General features: G+C 35.8%; 5 protein-coding genes across 5 annotated transcripts; all 5 read right to left on the bottom strand.

Annotated features, from left to right (window-relative positions):
• Positions 1-794: 794 nt before the first annotated feature.
• On the bottom strand, positions 795-2,347 carry LOC18028438 (protein SRC2). The gene has a single exon (XM_006414394.2). The coding sequence runs from the start codon at positions 2,328-2,330 to the stop codon at positions 795-797; it is 1,536 nt and encodes a 511-aa protein (XP_006414457.1). The 5' UTR covers positions 2,331-2,347.
• Positions 2,348-4,313: 1,966 nt separating this feature from the next.
• Positions 4,314-5,414, bottom strand: LOC18028437. Its single transcript, XM_006414393.2, has 2 exons — positions 5,117-5,414; positions 4,314-4,704 (listed from the first exon to the last, which is right to left on the bottom strand). Exons 1-2 carry the CDS (start codon positions 5,338-5,340, stop codon positions 4,395-4,397), a joined length of 534 nt encoding a protein of 177 aa, XP_006414456.1. The 5' UTR covers positions 5,341-5,414; the 3' UTR covers positions 4,314-4,394.
• Positions 5,415-6,191: 777 nt separating this feature from the next.
• On the bottom strand, positions 6,192-7,730 carry LOC18028436 (protein SRC2). Its single transcript, XM_006414392.2, has one exon. It carries the CDS (start codon positions 7,728-7,730, stop codon positions 6,192-6,194), a length of 1,539 nt encoding a protein of 512 aa, XP_006414455.2.
• Positions 7,731-8,738: 1,008 nt separating this feature from the next.
• On the bottom strand, positions 8,739-9,830 carry LOC18028435. Its single transcript, XM_006414391.2, has 2 exons — positions 9,555-9,830; positions 8,739-9,170 (listed from the first exon to the last, which is right to left on the bottom strand). Exons 1-2 carry the CDS (start codon positions 9,761-9,763, stop codon positions 8,864-8,866), a joined length of 516 nt encoding a protein of 171 aa, XP_006414454.1. The 5' UTR covers positions 9,764-9,830; the 3' UTR covers positions 8,739-8,863.
• A 4,532-nt stretch (positions 9,831-14,362) lies between these two features.
• Positions 14,363-14,755, bottom strand: LOC18028434 (protein SRC2). Its single transcript, XM_006414390.2, has one exon. It carries the CDS (start codon positions 14,753-14,755, stop codon positions 14,363-14,365), a length of 393 nt encoding a protein of 130 aa, XP_006414453.2.
• Positions 14,756-18,172: the final 3,417 nt, after the last annotated feature.

Genomic DNA, 18,172 nt, shown 5'->3' with positions numbered 1-18,172 from the left:
ATGGATCATGGATGTCGACTAATCCGCCGATGGATCCAACTCCGCCGACGAAGATTAGCTTGGAGGAGAATCAAGGAGCGGTGGTGAAGAGGAATCGATCGGAGCAAGGTGGACGGAAGGGAAAGAGGCGGAGGGAAGACGGAGCCAAGAGTGGGAGAGAGAGTCGAAGGCGAAGGATTGGTTGTGGAGGTGTTGTGGATACAGCAGAGAAAAAGCCATGGCGAAGAGGAGGAAGAAGGGGAAGGAGGAAGAGGGGTGATGATTCATGATTGATCGCCATAGCTCTGAGACAGAGGAGAAACAGATAAGAGAAGAGATTGGGAGGAGGGAGAAGAAGGAGAAGAAAAATAACAGGTTCAGGGTTGGAACCATAGAAAATAGAGAAGTTCTTAACTTCTAAGCTTAAAAAAAAATATTAATAAAAATTAGATTAGAACCCCTTTAGAAGGTTCAGGGTTGAACATGGTCTTACTTTCAGTTTATTCCTTCTTCAAAGACTGAAGCTGCTCATTTTCGGTGCTCGTTTAATCTCATACTTTGTTGAGTTGTATAAAATCATGAGATAACGCTATCTTAGCTAGTCACTTTCTGAATGATGAAATAACATTGGCGACCACAAATAAAGCGCTATGTCAAGGAAACATTTCCATTTCAAATTTAATTGGAAGCAAACATGCAAGAACAATCCAAATCCAAACCAAATACCAAACAGAAGAAGAAAACGAAATAAGCAATAGCAATAACTGAAAATTCAATTTAGTGGACTGATCATCGATTATGAAGAACGAAACCTCTCAAGCCCCAGCCTCGTATGTGTTTAATTCATCAGACATCATCTCACTCATTAAAGCTCCTCCAATTACTCGACCCAAAACGGCCGCCCCTAGTCCTAGTGCTGCGACACTTCCTCCTTGCGGCTTCACTTGTGGTCGTGCTCCTTGCACTTGCGCTTGTGTTTGTGTCGGCCGCTGTGGTGGTTGTGGCTGCGGTTGCGGCTGCTGTTGAGGTTGTGATTGAAACTGCGGTTGTGGTTGTGGTTGTGGTTGTTGTTGTGGTTGCCGTTGGGAATATTGTTGGTATCCCTGTGGATGATATGGGGGTGGCATATAAATTGGTACTAGACCGTTGCTTGGCCCAATGTTTGCTCCTGTGTGAACAGCCATGTAACCCGGTGTTCCGTGAACCGGGTTTGCTGACCCGTCGGACTGATGTGGGATGGGTATATACATAATAATTGGCTGGGGTGTTGTACCTGGTACAATAGGAACTGTAACTTTCTCCTCAAGAAACCTATATGTGAAGCTTAGGGTTCCTTTTTCCCCGTACTCACCCCTCACCTTGTGCGTCACCAACTTCATACTGTTTAACTTAACGTCAGTTAACGGAGACGGCGGTTTCAAACCAATAAGTTCTTGAATCCGGACATTGACTTTTCCAATATGCTTATCTCCCATGATTGGTCGGTGACTCATCAATTCCACGACAAGGCTGTCTTCTCCAGCTAACTCTTCCTCGTCGAAGCAAAACTTAACGGCGTGATTCCAAGTTGGGAATATGAAGCCGGAATATGCGATAGGGGTTTTCGTCTTTTGCTTAACTTTTGTGGTCTTGCCATCACAGATCATAACATAAGCGTATACGTCCATGTCATCGAAAACGTTGACATTTCTTATGTTGTTGGCGGATTTGATCACGAGCTCTATGGCTAGCTTCGTCACGGTGATGGCCTGACCAGTGGTCTGAGTCGTCTGACACTGATGAGGGGAATATATGATGGGCTGGCCTGATGTTGCTGGACCAAAAGGTGGCAAATAAACCGGTTCTGGCGGCGGAGGATACAGATCCTTAACCGGTACTGGTTTGAAACGGTATGAGAGGCTCAGCTTTTCATTTGGTTTTGTTTCTCCGATGAATGTTATAGGATAAGTCACCGGCTTCATTTTATTGACGTTACCGTTAGAAAACGGTGGAAGCGCATTTGAAGCAAGTAGATCTTGAACCAAGACGTTGACTTCTCCCAAATATATATCATTCTCGTCTTCTAACCAATAGCTATATAACTTAATGTAGACGGTCAATAGGCCTTCACGGGCTCTTTCCTCGTTGACGGAGAACTTAACGGTGTGATTCCACGTCGGATTAGAACCACCGTCGTAGTCAATAGGAGTTTTAGCCGATTGTTTCTTTTGAGTATTGTCGCCGTTAATTGAAACGACGGCATATGCGTCTATCTTCTCTGTGGTATCAATATGGCTGACGTCACTTGCCGATATGATTTTGAGCTCCAGAGTTGGGTTGTCTATGGCGTTTTGCAACCGTCGGGGAGACATTTTCTGATAGTATTGTTTTTTTTTGTCATAATTTGGCAAATGTAAAGTAGACAAAAATATATACAATTATGTGTGGACATCTTCTAATGTTATCGACGGATAATATGGATGCCATTTCTCAAGTCAACCTTACTTTGATTTACATACCCCTTTTTTATTTTGTGCAACAGTTTGATATACATAAAGTTGACCATTTATAGTGTAAACTAAATTCATGTAATATATATATATATATATATATTGGTGTAACTGATAATCAATAAATGGAATTTACTCATTTATATCACTGCCTGTTTTGAAGTGGGCTAATTTTTCAAATAAGAGTTTTTTTTTTTCATTCATAATGGGGGATGAAATGGAACCACTTTCTCATTCTTTCATTCTAACTGGTGAATATTGTAAAGAACGTATAAGAATTTATCATTCATGAGATTTTATCCCATTAAAGTGCATTCCAGTTGGACCCTATTTACATAATAGATCACCAATATATGTATTCATAATCCCCCCCCCCCCCAAAAAAAATAATAATATAAAAAAAATCTAACATGTCTAGCCGAGTGGCTTCCCAATATCACACAAACATTAGGCAAGTGTTTTTTTGTTAAATACAGAAGACAAGTTCCTCTCAAACAAAAGTAAAGACAAATATAAAAATACATGTATATAGGACTTGGTATTTATGATACTTTTAAATTACACTAAAAACGAGAAGTCAAAATAAAACATAGCTGTAATTAATTAGTTTGTTTTACATAATTAACTCTAATAAATTTTGATATTCGGGGGTGTAGACGTTTGTGCAGATAAACCCAATAAACTTTTTAAAAATGTATATATGTTTCAAGATGATTTACCTCTGTATTGATTTTGTAAAACAAAGTATATTAACTTCTATATACGAACTTATGGATATGGAGATTGCATCTACATGTAAAAGGATTTTCAAGCGAAATTCACCCAACTGAACGATGGTTTTGTAGTAATTAGTTAATTACCATTTACTACGCAGTACTCGGCTTCACGGAGTTGTAAATTTGCATTTAAAAATCCGTTGTTGCACTTGCACTCTTCCGGAACATTCTTAATTGCTTTACTCGCTCCATTCTTTGATGATAGACTCGTGACACTGCTACAACAAAATAATAATAATAATCATATATAGTATTTTGATGAGAAACCCGTGAATGTGTTATTTATTTAGTCCGAAAGGAATATATACATAATACATGTAGAGTGATATGAGGAAATTACAAGAAAGTAATACAAAGGATTTGATAAGCTGAAGAATACTCTTTAAGGGTTAGTTTTCAAAATATACTGAAAGATACGCTAAAATAACAGTTGTACGTACGTACACTATTGATTTATTGTTATATAAATTAACATTAAAGTTTAAAGAGAATATGGATTAGAGTTTCGAGACAGTGTATAACGATGCAGGCGAGTCCAAGAGCGTTGGCTTGATGGGACGTGAGATGGTATAGGATTCAAGACATTTGAGGCATGTGTTTTAGATATTTGAGGCATGAGGCCATGACCAAGGGTTAATATCACTTCTTGGGAGGTAACTCTTTAACCATCTAGACCAATGAATTCTAAAAATAATGACCGTATTAAACATCAGAAAAGTTTCTTAGGCTCAAGGCCCACCTGCTTGTTGTCCTATCTTGTTAAAACTTTTTCATTATCATACGAACATTCAACAACACAACTCTTAGGTTAACCATTATTCTTACTAACTAACATCTTTAGCTCACTAACTAACAATTAATTGATGAAATTCCTTTTTTGTCAATCGACATCGGATATTCTATCTAAAACATGAGAAATAAAATTTGTTAACCAAGAAACATTATTTTAAAAAGATTAATCTCAATATTCTTTTAAAGAAAATAAACTGATGAACTGTATACTTATATGCTTAATTGTTGGTGAGGAATGCAGTTAAATAAATATAATCACGCATGAAATATAATGGAATGTTATTTCATTTAGTTAGCGGTAGAACTGATCGATACATAGATTGTTTTGTTGATATATAGATAGATGCAAGTATTGGAACTATATAAAATGCTCAAGACGCTTGATCATCGTCCTAGCAACAGAAGAGAGTTGGGCATAGACACTGATGTCGTCATAAACTTCAGGTGACTCTTTGAAATTGAGCTTTTGGAGATTGTCTCTGCAAGTTAAAGGATAGCTAAGCGTAGTATTCACCAACCCGCTTGCTTTCTTGTAGCTACGGATAATCACACTGTGCTTGATTTCATAAAGTTGTGATTTTGCAATCGAAAAGCCTCTGTTGCAGTCTCCCAAAACTTTCTTAATTGCTACACTCTCATTTTTCCTCGACGATATACTCGTAACGTTGCTACAACCAAAAGAAAAATAGTAATTCAATAATCGTTATGATGAGATATACAAACGGGAATAAACGGCAAATGTATTATTAATATTATTTAGTAAGATGTTAATGCTAAACTATTATATTAGAGCCCATTATATTATGATGCTAAAATTTTCAGGGGGAGTCAAATTTGGAAGAAATCAAAATGTTTGAAGAGAAGGCACATTAGTTTACAACAATGTTTTAATATTGATTTAAAGTTTTTTTTGAAAAAAAATGATTTAGAGTGCAAAACGAATATAGAAGAGAGTATAATCGAAGGAAGAATCAAAGGGATTGGGTCTTAAGACTCTTAACAGATATTTTTCAAAAACTACTAGAAAATACGTTGATATGTTCTTTGTACGTTATGGATTCATTGTTTAAAGAAACTTACTTAGTCAGGTTTTGGAGTTGAGATTCTAGACAGTGTATAACGATTTGGACGAATCCAACATGGTCGGCATAAATGGAGTTTGGGTCGGACGCAAGACATTTGAGGCAAGTGTTTTGGTAATCTGTGAGGCTACACTCTCCCTTGATCCGGTCATACAGATCAGCTCCGTTCGATAGGACAAGAAGTGATAAAAGCACAACCTTGATCATCATGGGAAAAGTCATTTCTCTCTCTCTCTCTTTCTCTTTTTTTATGATTATAGGTTTTTCTTATGTTTGATGTTTTGTGGTGGTGATGCATTGATCAAGAGGTGTTTACTGCCTATTTAAACTAAGAACCTTGAGATTTGATTGGCCACAAGTCACTATCTCTTTAATGGGGTTTTATGAGGTGGTAGCTCGATTGCAACCTCTTTTTTACCATTCGTAGTGCAATTTTTCATATTTTCAACACATAGTTAATGTAAACTGCTAATTCTTGATTTGCTTCTCTTGGCTAAAATGATATTACAGCAGATTCCTTATGGACATTCGGTAAATTATATGTGCTCTTTAATTTTTATCTGCCGTAATATTTGTAGGTAATTTATTCGTAATGTGGATATGGGCTTCAAAAGTTCAATTTGAAGGTTTACGGACTTTGCAGACCTCGTGAATATTCTGGTTAAATCCAACGGGTTTGTGCGTTCGGCTTATAGATCATTCTAAACAAAAATATTTGAAGTATTTTGACTAATACATATATAACAGTGAAAAAACATTGGAAAGACTCACTTTCCCTTAATAATGGCCAATTTTTAAGAACTTAAGGGCATTAGGAAAACTTGCCTACCGATCAGGCGATCACTTTTCTAAGAATTCAAGAAGCTACCTCGCATTATTGGTACTTACACCACCACTTCACATCAAGCACTCATTCAAAGAACATTTTATATTAAAAAATTCCACAAAAGCAGCAAGTAAGAAAAAAACACAGAAATTTCTAACAAGCCAAACTGATAAACGAAAGTAGAACTTGTGAAAACCGAATGTTCACTTCTGATTATTGACTAATCACAAGTTAAGATCCGAAGCCCTTAAGCCTCAAAATCATATATGTTTACCTCTTCGGACATCATCTCACTTCTTAAAGGTCCACCAATTACACGTCCCAAAACCGCCGCTCCTACAGCCGCAATCACACCCCCTTGTGGCGTAATTGGTGGTCGACTTTGCGTATGTGTGTGTAAATCCGTTGGCTGCTGTGGTGGTGGTGGTGGTTGAGGTTTCTGCTCTGATGATGGATGCGATGATGAACAATGATGGTATGAATGTGACTTATAAGGTTGTGATTGTGTATCTGGTGCTGTCTGATGAAGCGGCCGCTGAGGTAGTGGTTGAAGTTGTGACTCCCGTGGTAAATTCTGTTGGTATCCATGTGATTGATATGGAGGCGGCATATATATTGGCAATAGACTGTTGCTTTGTCCAACATTTTCACCTGGTTGAATAGCCACATAACTCGAGTTTCCTTGATTCATATCTGAAGATGTGTATGATTGATGTGCAGCAGGTAGATAAACGATACATGGTTGGGGCTTTGTAACTTGCTCTTTAAGAAATCTATACGTAAAGCTCACGGTACCTTTTTTCCCATAAGGACCCGTCAAAGCGTGCGTCTCCAACTTCATACCATTGGCATCACCGTTATTCAAAGGAAAAGGCGGATTTGAGCCCAATAGCTCTTGAATTGAGAGTTTGACTACTCCAATATCTTTATCACCAAGGAATGGCCGGTGGCTCCTCAGTACTATGAGGAGAGTCAAACGTTTTTCTCGAGCTAAGTTCCCGTCCAGGATAAACTCAGTGGCATGATTCCACTTTGGATTTATATATGCGGAGAAACTAATAGGGGTTTTGACCCTCTGCTTAACTTGTTTGTCTTTGAGGATGACAACAGAAGCGTAAACGTCCATCGCTGAGAAGGAATTGACATCTTTAATGTCCTTGGCATATTTGATCACGAGCTCTAGGATCAGTTTGGCCGTGGTGTTTTGAAACTGAGGGGTAAATGCGAGAGGCTGGCCTGATCTTAGTGGATCCGGGTTTTGGTAAACGTGTTGATCAAACGATGGCGAGTAGTCTGGAGGATACAAATCATCAACTGGTACAGGGTTAAACCGGTAGGAGAGGCTCAGGTTTGAATTTGGCTTTGTCTCTCCGATGAATTTGACAGGGTAAATCACGGACTTCATTCTATTGACGTTACCATTAGCAAATGGTGGAACCGGATTTAGGGTAAGAAGCTCTTGAACCGAGATGTTGACTTCTCCTAAATAAAGGTCACTGTCTCCTTCTAGCCAATAGCTATATAACTTGACTTCAATATTCAATAAGCCTTCGTTGGCTTCTCTCTCGTTGATGGAGAACTTGACGGTGTGATTCCACGTTGGATTGGAATCACCGTCGTAGTCAATGGGAGTTTTGGCCGCTTGTTTCTTTTGACTATTTTCGCCATAGATTGAAACGACGGCGTATACGTCCATCTTGGCCGTGGCATCGAGATGGCTGACGTCTCTGGCTGATACAAGTTTGAGCTCAAGAGTTGGGTTCTCTATGGGTGTTTGGGAAATCATTTTTAGAAACTCTCGTCTTGTCCTATCTTTGTATATATGAAATAAGAGTAGTATAAGACATCGATATTTATATACAAATTGTGTGATGACATCTTCTTCTTGAGTTACAAAGTTAAAGAAAGATAACGTGGATATCATTCCTTGAGTCAACGTTAGTTTAATATACATCAAATTGGCGATTGATATTGTAGATAAACGCCTTGTTGTAGACTAAATATGCTATTACAACACACACACACAAACATTGTCAAATACTAGTCTAACCATATAGGAAAATCATAGTCTGTTTGGTAAAATAATCCGTTCCCAACATTTACTACAGTATTGTAAAATAAAATGAATTTTAAGCTCAACAAATCTGTCAAAAACATAATTGTTCCAAGCAAAATTTTCAAACTTGTTCGATACATTTGACACTGAAAGTCTGAAACACTCTTTCTAAATGAAAGACTTACACATATTTTTATTTGGACAAACTTGAAATCAATAAATATTCTTTAAATTCTTGAAATTATATTTCAAGCTCAACACCATTATATAGTTCTGCAATTAAACCCTATAATTTATATTACATATGCGTATATTTACCAAATACTTTTACGAGTACATATAACGTTTTTAGAAGAGAGCTTTTTTTTTGGGGGTACATAACTACATATAACGTTTTACGTATTTTTTTTAGAAGAGAGAGTTGATCTATATTTTTACTCCATACAAATGATGAGTATTTGGAACATTTTCCCAAAGAAACACGGGAATATTCAAGTCGCATTGGTTAAATTTGGATAATCGAAATTGTTTGAGTATAAAAAAAAAAAAAAAGAAAAGAAAGAAACACGGGAGTAACATGTCTCTATATGTTGAGTGGTTTCCCTCTAGCATACATATATAATATAGCATACGCGACCAAAAACAGAGAGATGTATTCAAAAGTTGGCACATATATCGAATGAATAATAAAATATTAGGAGTTGGTATTTCTGCTATTCTATATAGAAGAAAAAGACGAGAATTCGAATAATTAATAGACAACTTTCATAAGCTTCATTATATAATACTTTTGTTTTAAGTAAAACCATATAATAGAATTTTATTTTAATCAGTGGTTTGACAACCGATCGATACATGATAAACTATATAAAAGCCCCGAGACGCTTAATTATCGTCCTAGCAACAGAAGAGAGTTGGTCATAGACACTGATCTCGTCATAAACTTCAGGTGACTCTTGGAAATTGAGTTTTTGGAGATTCTCTCTGCAAGTTAGAGGATAGCTTAGCGTAGTATTCACCAAAACGATGGCTTTGTTGATATTACGGATAATCACACTCTGCTTGACTTCATCGAGTTGTGGTTTTGCAATCTTAATGCCTGCGATGCATTCACCCAAAACTTTCTGAACTGTTGCACTCACATTTTTCCTCCACGATATACTCGTGACGCTACAACGTACGAAATGAAAAAAACAATTGAATAGTCCATCGTTATTATGAGATATATAAACGGCAAATGTATTATTATTATTGTTATTTAGTAAGATGTTAATGCTATACTATTATATTATGATGCTAAAATTTTCAGGGGGAGTCATATTTGGAAGAGAAAAAAAAAAGTTTGAACAGAAGGCAAATTAGTTTACAACAATGTTTTTAATATGGATGTAGAGTTTTTTAATCACAAAAAAAAAGATTTAGAGTCAAAACGAAGGAAGAATCAAGGGATTGAGGCTTAATATAAGACTCGTAACAGATATTTTTCAAAATCTACTAGAAAATACGTTGAAATAAACTTTGTGCGTTATTGATTTATGATTTAATAAAACTTACAAATTGAGGATATGGAGTTGGGATTCGAGACAATGTATAACGGCTTGGGCGGATCCAACACTGGCGGCATCATGGCACTCAAGACATCTGATGCAAGTGCCTCGGTAATATGTGAAGCGACACTCACTCTCCAGCCAATCATCCTCAGCTCCATTCGATATGACAAGAAGTGATAAAAGCAAAACCTTGATCATCATGAGATAAGTCATTTCTTTCTCTCTCTCTTGCTCTTTTTTTTTATTATAGGCTTTTCTTATGTTTGATGTTTTGTGGTGGTGATGCGTTGATCAAGAGATGTTTACTGCCTATTTAAACTAAGAACCTAGAGATTTGATTGGGCTACAAGTCACTATCTCTTTTAATGGAGTTTTATGAGGTGGTAGCTCGATTGCAACCTCTTTTTTGCCCTTCGTAGTGCAATTTCTCATATTTTCAACACATAATTAATGTATGCTGCAAATCTTAATTTGCTTCTCTTGGCTACAAAAGATAATACATCGGATTCCTTGGGATGTTGGGACATGTAGCAAAGTGAATACATGGGCTTTAACTTCAAGGTTCATAGACTTTAAAGGCCTCGTAGATTGTAAAATTTCATACTGTAACACGAAGAGTTTCACTAAGAAAAAAATACAACCAAGTGGCTCAAAAGCATATCTCTTGTAAATCTTCTTCACTATCTAGACTGATGAAGTTTCTAAAAATACTGGCTATGTAAATCACAAAATCTTAAAGTGACGATTTATTGGAGAATATCATTTTTAGATGTCATATTGTTAAGGAGATCTCGGAGAGATCGAGTTGAAAGGGAGTTAATATTTGTGTATATTCTTTATTAACTAAATAGTTAGATTTCCATTATCAAAATGTAAAGAATTTGCTAGTGAAGTTCTTTTGTATAAATAAGCTTAATTGAGAGAAACTGTTATACTTATAAAGTTTCCTCCAAATTTATCATGGTAGCAGAGCCATAGCCAAATCATACAAATTTTGATTTTTATTCGATCTTTGAACCGCTTTTTATCATCTATGATGATTTCTTATTTTACAATCATTTAGAAAAGAAAAAAAATCAACTTCTCTCCTTGATGTTTTCATCTACCTTATTCAATAACTTCTTCTACCTTATTCAATAATTTCTTCTACTTCTATTTTATTACTAGAGTTCGGATGATGTTTTTTTTTAATTGTCAAAAATATTTAAACGATCAAATTAGAGGAATTAATGATTGTGCTAATAGCTATTTAAAAATAAAACCTGCGGTGCATCAATCTTTTTCTTACAATAACCAACTAATTAATTATATTACAAAGAATATCACAAAGACAAGTTAAGTGAATAAAAGGAAAAAAATAAGTTAAGCTACTAAGATTGGAAATTAAAAGTTTAACAACCAAAGCAGGAAATTAAATGAAGAAATTAAATGAAGAAATTCACTTCTTATTCCACCTTTTCCTCTTCCTTCACCTTTTCCTTTCTCTGGTCATCGTTGTCTTAACATCTCTTATTCTCCAACGGCTTGCATTCTTGTACATTCAAAAGAGCTCTCCAAGCCCACTTTTATCTCATTTTACAATTCTTCATCTCAACGCAGCCACGTTGAATCCGACACCTAACAACATGTAAACCGTATTGAGAAAATCCAAGTCGCTGGATATTATTAAATGTTGGCCGGAGGATTATTTTTAGTTTTCATGTGTTTATTTGGTTAACATTTTGTAGTTTTTTTAATGTGCATAATTAGTTCATTACTTCATTATAATGTTTTTCATATATATATATATATGGAGTGATATTGGTTGTATAAGTTGAAATCAACAGATCTCATTTGAAAAAATAACTCATGTAAAATTTAAGATATATTAATTATCTAAAAAATTTAAATGATGTGGCAGTGTATTTAGAAAGTTAATAATTGAATTTCATAACAAATGGAAAAAAAATAATCAAAAACATATAAGAAACATAAAATTAGCTTCAAAGTCCAAACTTTTTAGGAAAGTTCTTTGTTAAGCTCCTTTCGAAAGTCCTTGCAAAACTTCTGATGAAACTTTCTCCCAAGTTCGTTCTTAATCTCCAAGTAAAATTCCATCTAGTGATGAACATGCTACGCCTTGTAATCAAATGATAAATCAATTGTCTCAAAACCGTATAAACACACAATTTTTATTACGAAAGCAAGCTAAATGATTACATACCTTATTCTTCTTTTGGTTGACCACATAGACGCTTCATGACTGATTTGTACACATCAATTTTGTTATCACTTCATTCTTACAGATCGAATGTGTTATAACCAGTGCCGTGCTTAGATTCATTAAGGCTTTAGGTGAATCGGAAAAATGTGGCATTTTAGTTTCATAAATATTAAAATATAATATTATCATTAAACACACAATAATACTACTTTAACATATTTTTTATTTTCTTATCATATTATACATTATTATAACATTTGTTAATATATGTGGATCCATATCTATAAAAATGAAAGATATCAATAACAATACTACTGTTATAAAGTTTTCCAAAGAACATCCTAACCATGTTTACCAAATTATCTATATAAAAAAACTTAGCTAAAAAAAATGTGGCCCTCTTATTTTTTTAATTTTAGTGTGGCTTTAGGCAAGTGCCTAATTTCTAATACTATAGGCACAGCTCTGGTTATAACCCCACCATGACACGTCTATCTTTTGTTTGATGCAGATTCATAAGGTTGCTTTCGTCTATTATGATCATTTGGTTTCCCCCATTTTCTTCATGGTGGTGCTGGCAAGATAGGAAATATATTGCAGCTTGGCCACAGCTTCATCCTTTGAACATTTCAAATCTTTCTTGAGCAACCACTTTTTCAAGTGGTGATGAATCATTTAACTCCTCTTCTCCATCTCTACCATCACCATCCTCCTCGTTCTTTGCTTACTGCTTCCCTTGAGTTTTGTCTTCAAGCCAAAATCAAAATAAATATTCATTTTTCTTCAAAAGGGATATCTACTCATTTGTAACAACTACATTTTACATAAACGTATATAAACACAAAAGCAATACAAAATAAATGCAATCCACAGATAGAAAAATGTATATATTTCTTGCAGAGATGATAAAATTTTAGAGAGTGTTGAGTAGAAATGTTGAGAAACTTGAAATATAATGGTTGAGTAGAGAGTGTGCTTTAATACTTATAAGAAATTTTCATTTTCATAATAATAATGAATTCCTTTGATATAACGTATGTAATTAAACGATAATAGAATTATGTTTTCTAACTTTTCAAATATCACAATTATGACTAAGTAAATGTCATTAATATTGAAAAGAACCCTGATTATGTATATTCAATGTACAAATCGAATGCTACTAAGTGAGTAAAATGGTTTTCTAACATAGTTTTAGGAAGTTATGTTCTATATGCGAGTTGGTGATCTTGTGCAATCAAAATTTTTTTTCAAATTTTTTTTTATCTAGAACAATAATAATAATTTGTGTTAGAATTAAGAAAAAATGAAAAATATTTTGAAAACTTTAATTTTATTTTTAAAATTTTAAAGAGGTGCCAAGTGGTCCAATAAAGAGAGAGTGAACCCCTACTTTTATCTATATGATTCTATTTTATTCTTCTTTTCTTCTTTTAATTATTGAGTTGATTTTTCCAAAAAAAAAATAGAACTTTAAAAAACGTTTGGTGATTATGGGACTATGAGCACGAACCTAATGACAAGATATCTTGTAGAAAACATCACATATTCCTATCAGATATTTCATCAGAAAATCGTAGGAAACCGGCTTTTCCTACCAATTTCCTACCAAATATTTTTGTAGGTTCTATGCCGTCGGAAATTTTCAAAGGTAGAAAAATCGTAGGAAATTTCCTACGAAAATTTTGGTAGGAAAATTTTGGCGGTAGGATATTCGTAGGAAAATACCTACCAAATTACTTCCATCTTTCTACGAAATATTCCTATCATTTTCCTACCACTTGCCAGATTTTGTAAAAAATAAAATTAATTTTATAAATTAAAAAAATAAATTAATTTCAGAAATTAAATTTAAATTAAAAGATGAATTAACTATTAATTTGATTATTAATATATATATATATAAACAAATTAATTAAAGGAGAGATGAAGATCTTATTTATAGAACAGCTTCATCATCCAAATTGTCTCAGATCATCGATGTGGGACAAAACCAAAGTTGAAATGTTCCTACAAAATTCCTACGATTTTCTTATACATAATATTTCGTCAGAAATTGGTAGAAAATTTCCTACGAAATACTTACCAGTATAATGGTCAATTGTATCCTACGACTTTCCTTTCAAATTTTGACCACGTGGTAGGTTATTGGTAGGAAATATCCTACGAAATTTCGACAAAATTTTTGGTAGGAAATTTCCTACCAATCTCTTATCACTTTTACTTTTTGTCAAAATTACGTAGAAAAATTGGTTATAAAAATTTCCTACCAAAAATTTCGTCAAAAATTTCATAGGAATATGAGATGTTTTCTAGTAGTGGATGTTGGAAGAGCGACCCAGACTTCAAGTTCTTTACCTCAATGATTCGGCAATATACTGCCTTATGATTTTTAAGTGTTACCATACGTGTTACCATACTGCCCTATGTAGCAATATACTGCCTTATGATTTTTAAGTGTTACCATACGTGTTACCATACTGCCCTATGTAGCCATACGGTCCATAACCTTGCTGATACGGTGGAGCACGATGTTGCTGCATGATGGTACGCCTGACCGGAAATAACCGGCAACCCACTCAACCGGTACGAGAAACTCAAAGAACCTTTCATTCTCCGGATCTCCCCGACGGAGTTCTCACCTGATCCATGCCATGGCCATTACCGTTACCGTAAGTTGACGGCAAGAGGTAGACTGACGGAACCTCGACCTCACCAATATGTTTATCGCCTAGACGTCGACTGGAGAACAATTTTATCGTCAAACGACCTTCACGGGCTAATTTCTCATCGACGGAAAACTTGACGGCGTGATTCCAATTAGGGTTGGATCCACCGTAGCAATCGACGGGGGTTTTGACTTTCTTTTCACTTTTGTCGCCCAAAAGGGTTATAACTGCGTAAACGTCCATCTTTGTGATGTGGTTGACATTTTCAAGGTCACTTGCTGAGTTGATGTTAAGCTCTAAGGTTGGATTCAACATGGGAACCCAATGCAACATGCCAACATATATATAGATGGGTTTATAATCGTTACAAAATAATATATATTGTAGAGGAAAGCTTTGTTGTGTTGTTCTGAAGTCATGATGAGACAATTTATAGAGACGTTGCAGTGAGATTTTTTTTTTTTTGGATATCAAGAGGTGTAACAATGAAATATTTATGAGAAAACGTTATTACAATAAATAAAACGTGTAAATTTTAACTGAAAAATTAGGAAGAAAACAATGAGTTAATCGAAACAAAATTTTATTTTCGATTGCAAAAAGTATAAAATCCAATGCATTAATTAAGAAATGTTTTTTAAACAAAAAATAAGAAAAATTAGATGTGGATGCATGCATGTACAATGTACACAAGTGCATGCGCGGTTGAAAGGGTAAAAACGAAATGAGTTTATGGCGCGGTTGAAAGGGTAAAAAAAGTTTGAGTTTATGGGTTTGCTTAATATATGAAAGTGAAAAACAAAAATGGACTGGGTTCAAATTTAACAAACCCATAAACTTATAACAAAAATTAAAATTAAAAAGTGGTGTCGCCTAGATCCTTTTTTTCGTAAAATGGGTCCCTCATTGAGTATGTGATCTATTTATCTAATTTACCTGATCGTTTTTTTTTTGAAAAATTATGTTAAATTAATTTTTAAAAAAACTGTTTTTTTACATCTACTAACTTAGTTAAGGAGAGAAAGAAATAAAGCTACGAACACGAAAAGATTTGAAAGAAAACAGGTGTTTCATGGTTGTCATTGCGATCAGCTTCAGCTTTGTGAGCCAAACCAGATTTCAAGTCCATTAGCATATCGATAGTGTCTAACGTTGCGTAGAGAACTAAGTTGGTTGCGCATTGCTTTATCCAGGATGGTTTTGGTTCATCTCCATGTCTGCGTCCATTTCGTTCCTTCCATATCATCACAAGTGAAGATGTACCTTGGAAGGTACATTTGCGTCCCTGCCAATCGCGTAGATATGAGCAGTTCCACAATCAATCCCCATCTGTTGGAATAGGCACTCCCCAGCAATCTCGATGTTAGCGATCTCTAAATCTGTTCTGAAAATTGGCATTCAAAAAATAAGTGTTATCTAGTTTCAACTGTGTCCAAACAGAGTACACATCTAGTAGATATTCCTAGTCCCCATTGTGCCATTATTTCCTCAGTAGATAGTCGATTCTGCATAGCAAGCCACGTTATAAAGGCATATTTGGGCGTATTCCCCGGAAACCAAACTACAGAGCTCCATCACTTTATAGAAGCTGATTGCCTGGTGTTGTGCCATGTGTTCTTGGGCGAGAATTTAGAACTGTAGGAATCAGTTTTTGCTTTCCACAGCGAGCGATCTTCGTTCTGATTCAAAATCCCTGCAGTCAAAGAGATAACATCTTCGATTGAATTCAGGTCATCACGCCGATGTCTCCTGCGTTGATGAGATCGTACAACTGATGCAATAGAGGCAAACGGAGATATCCCTAAGGCGATAAACCCCGACACCCCAGCAAGCTCAATTAATGGACCCAGATCACTCCAGACATCGTACCAAAACGATGTTTCCTCCCCATTATTCACCTTCATGCGATGTAAAGGTCGTGCAGTGCTTCTCATTCTGAGTAAATGGCGCCATATCCATGATCCAGTAGCTGGATCCTCCATTAATGACCAGAAGGATTTACCTTTAAGTAAATATTCTTTGATCCATAAACTCCATAGCGAACTATTGTTTGACAACAATCTCCAAATAATTCACAAACAGCAAACTGTATTTGCTTCCCGCAGAGAACGGATACCCAAGCCTCCTTCTCTCTTTGGCTTGCAAACATCTTGCCATGAAACTTTGGCTTTTTTTGTGCTCAACGCAGGTCCCGACCATAAAAAAGCACTGCATAGAGACTCTAATTCCTTTATGCAGCTTTTCGGCAATTGAAATGCCTGCATCCAAAAATTAGTTAGCCTCAAAATAACAGAGAGCAAAATTTGGAGTCTCCCTGCATAAGACAAATGTCTAGCAGTCCAAGATCCTATCCTTTTGCGCACGCCTTCCACTAATGGTGCATAGTCGTCCCTTCCCATCTTTTTGGACATCAAAGGGAGGTCCAAATATCGAACAGATAGTTCACCTATAACAAGAGGAAATCGATCAATAACAGATACATGATCTGCATCATTAACACCCGACATGAATAATGTTGATTTCTGCAAACTGATCGTCAACCCTGATATGGTGGCAAAATTCTCAAACACTTCTACAATCCCTTCTATAGATCTTAACTTTCCATATGAGAATACCATCAGGTTATCCGCGAAACACAGATGAGTGAGGTTCAACTTAGAGCAGTGTTTGTGATAGCCAAACCGTTGTGCTTCAGCTGCTCGATCTAATATACGTGATAACACATTCATACAGATGACAAAAAAGTACAGCGATAACGCACAATCTTGTCGTAAACCGCAAGTGCTTTGAAAATAACCTGCTAATTCGCCGTTCACCTGAACTGAGAATGAGGCAGAGGTAATACACAATCTGATCCATTCAATAAACCTGGTTGGAATTCTGAGGGCCTTGAAAACATTTATCAGGAAGCTCCATTGGACAATATCAAACGCTTTAGCTATGTCAATCATTATTGCACATCTAGGCGTACCATTCTCCTTGTTATAGTCTTGAACCAGTTCAGACGCTAACAGAACATTCTCTACTAGAAGACGATCTTTAACAAACGCATACTGGTTTGGGACAATTCCACTTGGGAGTATTCGCTTCAACCGATTCGCCAGAATTTTCGAAATAATCTTATAGAGAACATTACAGCATAAAATTGGGTGGTAGTCTTTCATCTCCTTCGCGTCGTTCTTTTTCGGAATCAATGCCAATATTGTCGAGTTCACTCCTTTGGAAAGAAAGCCTAATCGGAAAAATGACTGCACAGCAATAGTTACATCCCTTCCTATTATACTCCAAGTACCTTTAAAAAACTCAGTCGTAAACCCATCTGGACCTGGGATTTGTTATTGGGCATCAAGAACAGTACTTGCATAATTTCATCTGCAGTGACATCACGCACCAAAAGTGCGCAGTCATCAGATGAACATCACGTATCCAGCAAGCTTTCCAAATCTGCAACTTCTATTTCTTGATAGTCTGAAGGAATAGATGTTAGAAATTCGCAAAAGTGCCTCTCAGCTTTCACCTTAATGTCGCTCAATTCCCTTAAGACAATCCCGTCAAAGTTTACAACCTCTCTTATGGTGTTCCGATGTTCCTTTATATGCACAGCCCGAAAGAAGACTTTGTTGCTCTTGTCACCAACTTTCAGCCAATGGAGCTTAGATTTTTGCTTCAGATAACCCTCCTCCAGCTCACTAAGTCGTTCCCACTTTGACAAAGCCAACAGTTCCGCTTCCATACCTGTCACAGTCAGAA

The sequence above is a fragment of the Eutrema salsugineum genome, unplaced genomic scaffold (genome assembly GCF_000478725.1).
Source record: "Eutrema salsugineum unplaced genomic scaffold, Eutsalg1_0 scaffold_1, whole genome shotgun sequence".
Classification (NCBI taxonomy): domain Eukaryota; kingdom Viridiplantae; phylum Streptophyta; class Magnoliopsida; order Brassicales; family Brassicaceae; genus Eutrema; species Eutrema salsugineum.
The sequence above is the reverse complement of the archived record's forward strand: the minus strand, read 5'-3'. Positions and strand labels throughout refer to the sequence as shown.

Coding starts and splice junctions, on each gene's coding strand:
- LOC18028434 (XM_006414390.2), bottom strand. CDS start 14,755: ATGTTGCATTGGGTTCCCATGTTGAATCCAACCTTAGAGCTTAACATC.
- LOC18028437 (XM_006414393.2), bottom strand. CDS start 5,340: ATGACTTTTCCCATGATGATCAAGGTTGTGCTTTTATCACTTCTTGTC. Junction 4,705..5,116: donor CAACTCCAAAACCTGACTAA/GTAAGTTTCTTT, acceptor TTTTGGTTGTAG/CAACGTTACGAGTATATCGT.
- LOC18028435 (XM_006414391.2), bottom strand. CDS start 9,763: ATGACTTATCTCATGATGATCAAGGTTTTGCTTTTATCACTTCTTGTC. Junction 9,171..9,554: donor CAACTCCATATCCTCAATTT/GTAAGTTTTATT, acceptor CGTACGTTGTAG/CGTCACGAGTATATCGTGGA.
- LOC18028438 (XM_006414394.2), bottom strand. CDS start 2,330: ATGTCTCCCCGACGGTTGCAAAACGCCATAGACAACCCAACTCTGGAG.
- LOC18028436 (XM_006414392.2), bottom strand. CDS start 7,730: ATGATTTCCCAAACACCCATAGAGAACCCAACTCTTGAGCTCAAACTT.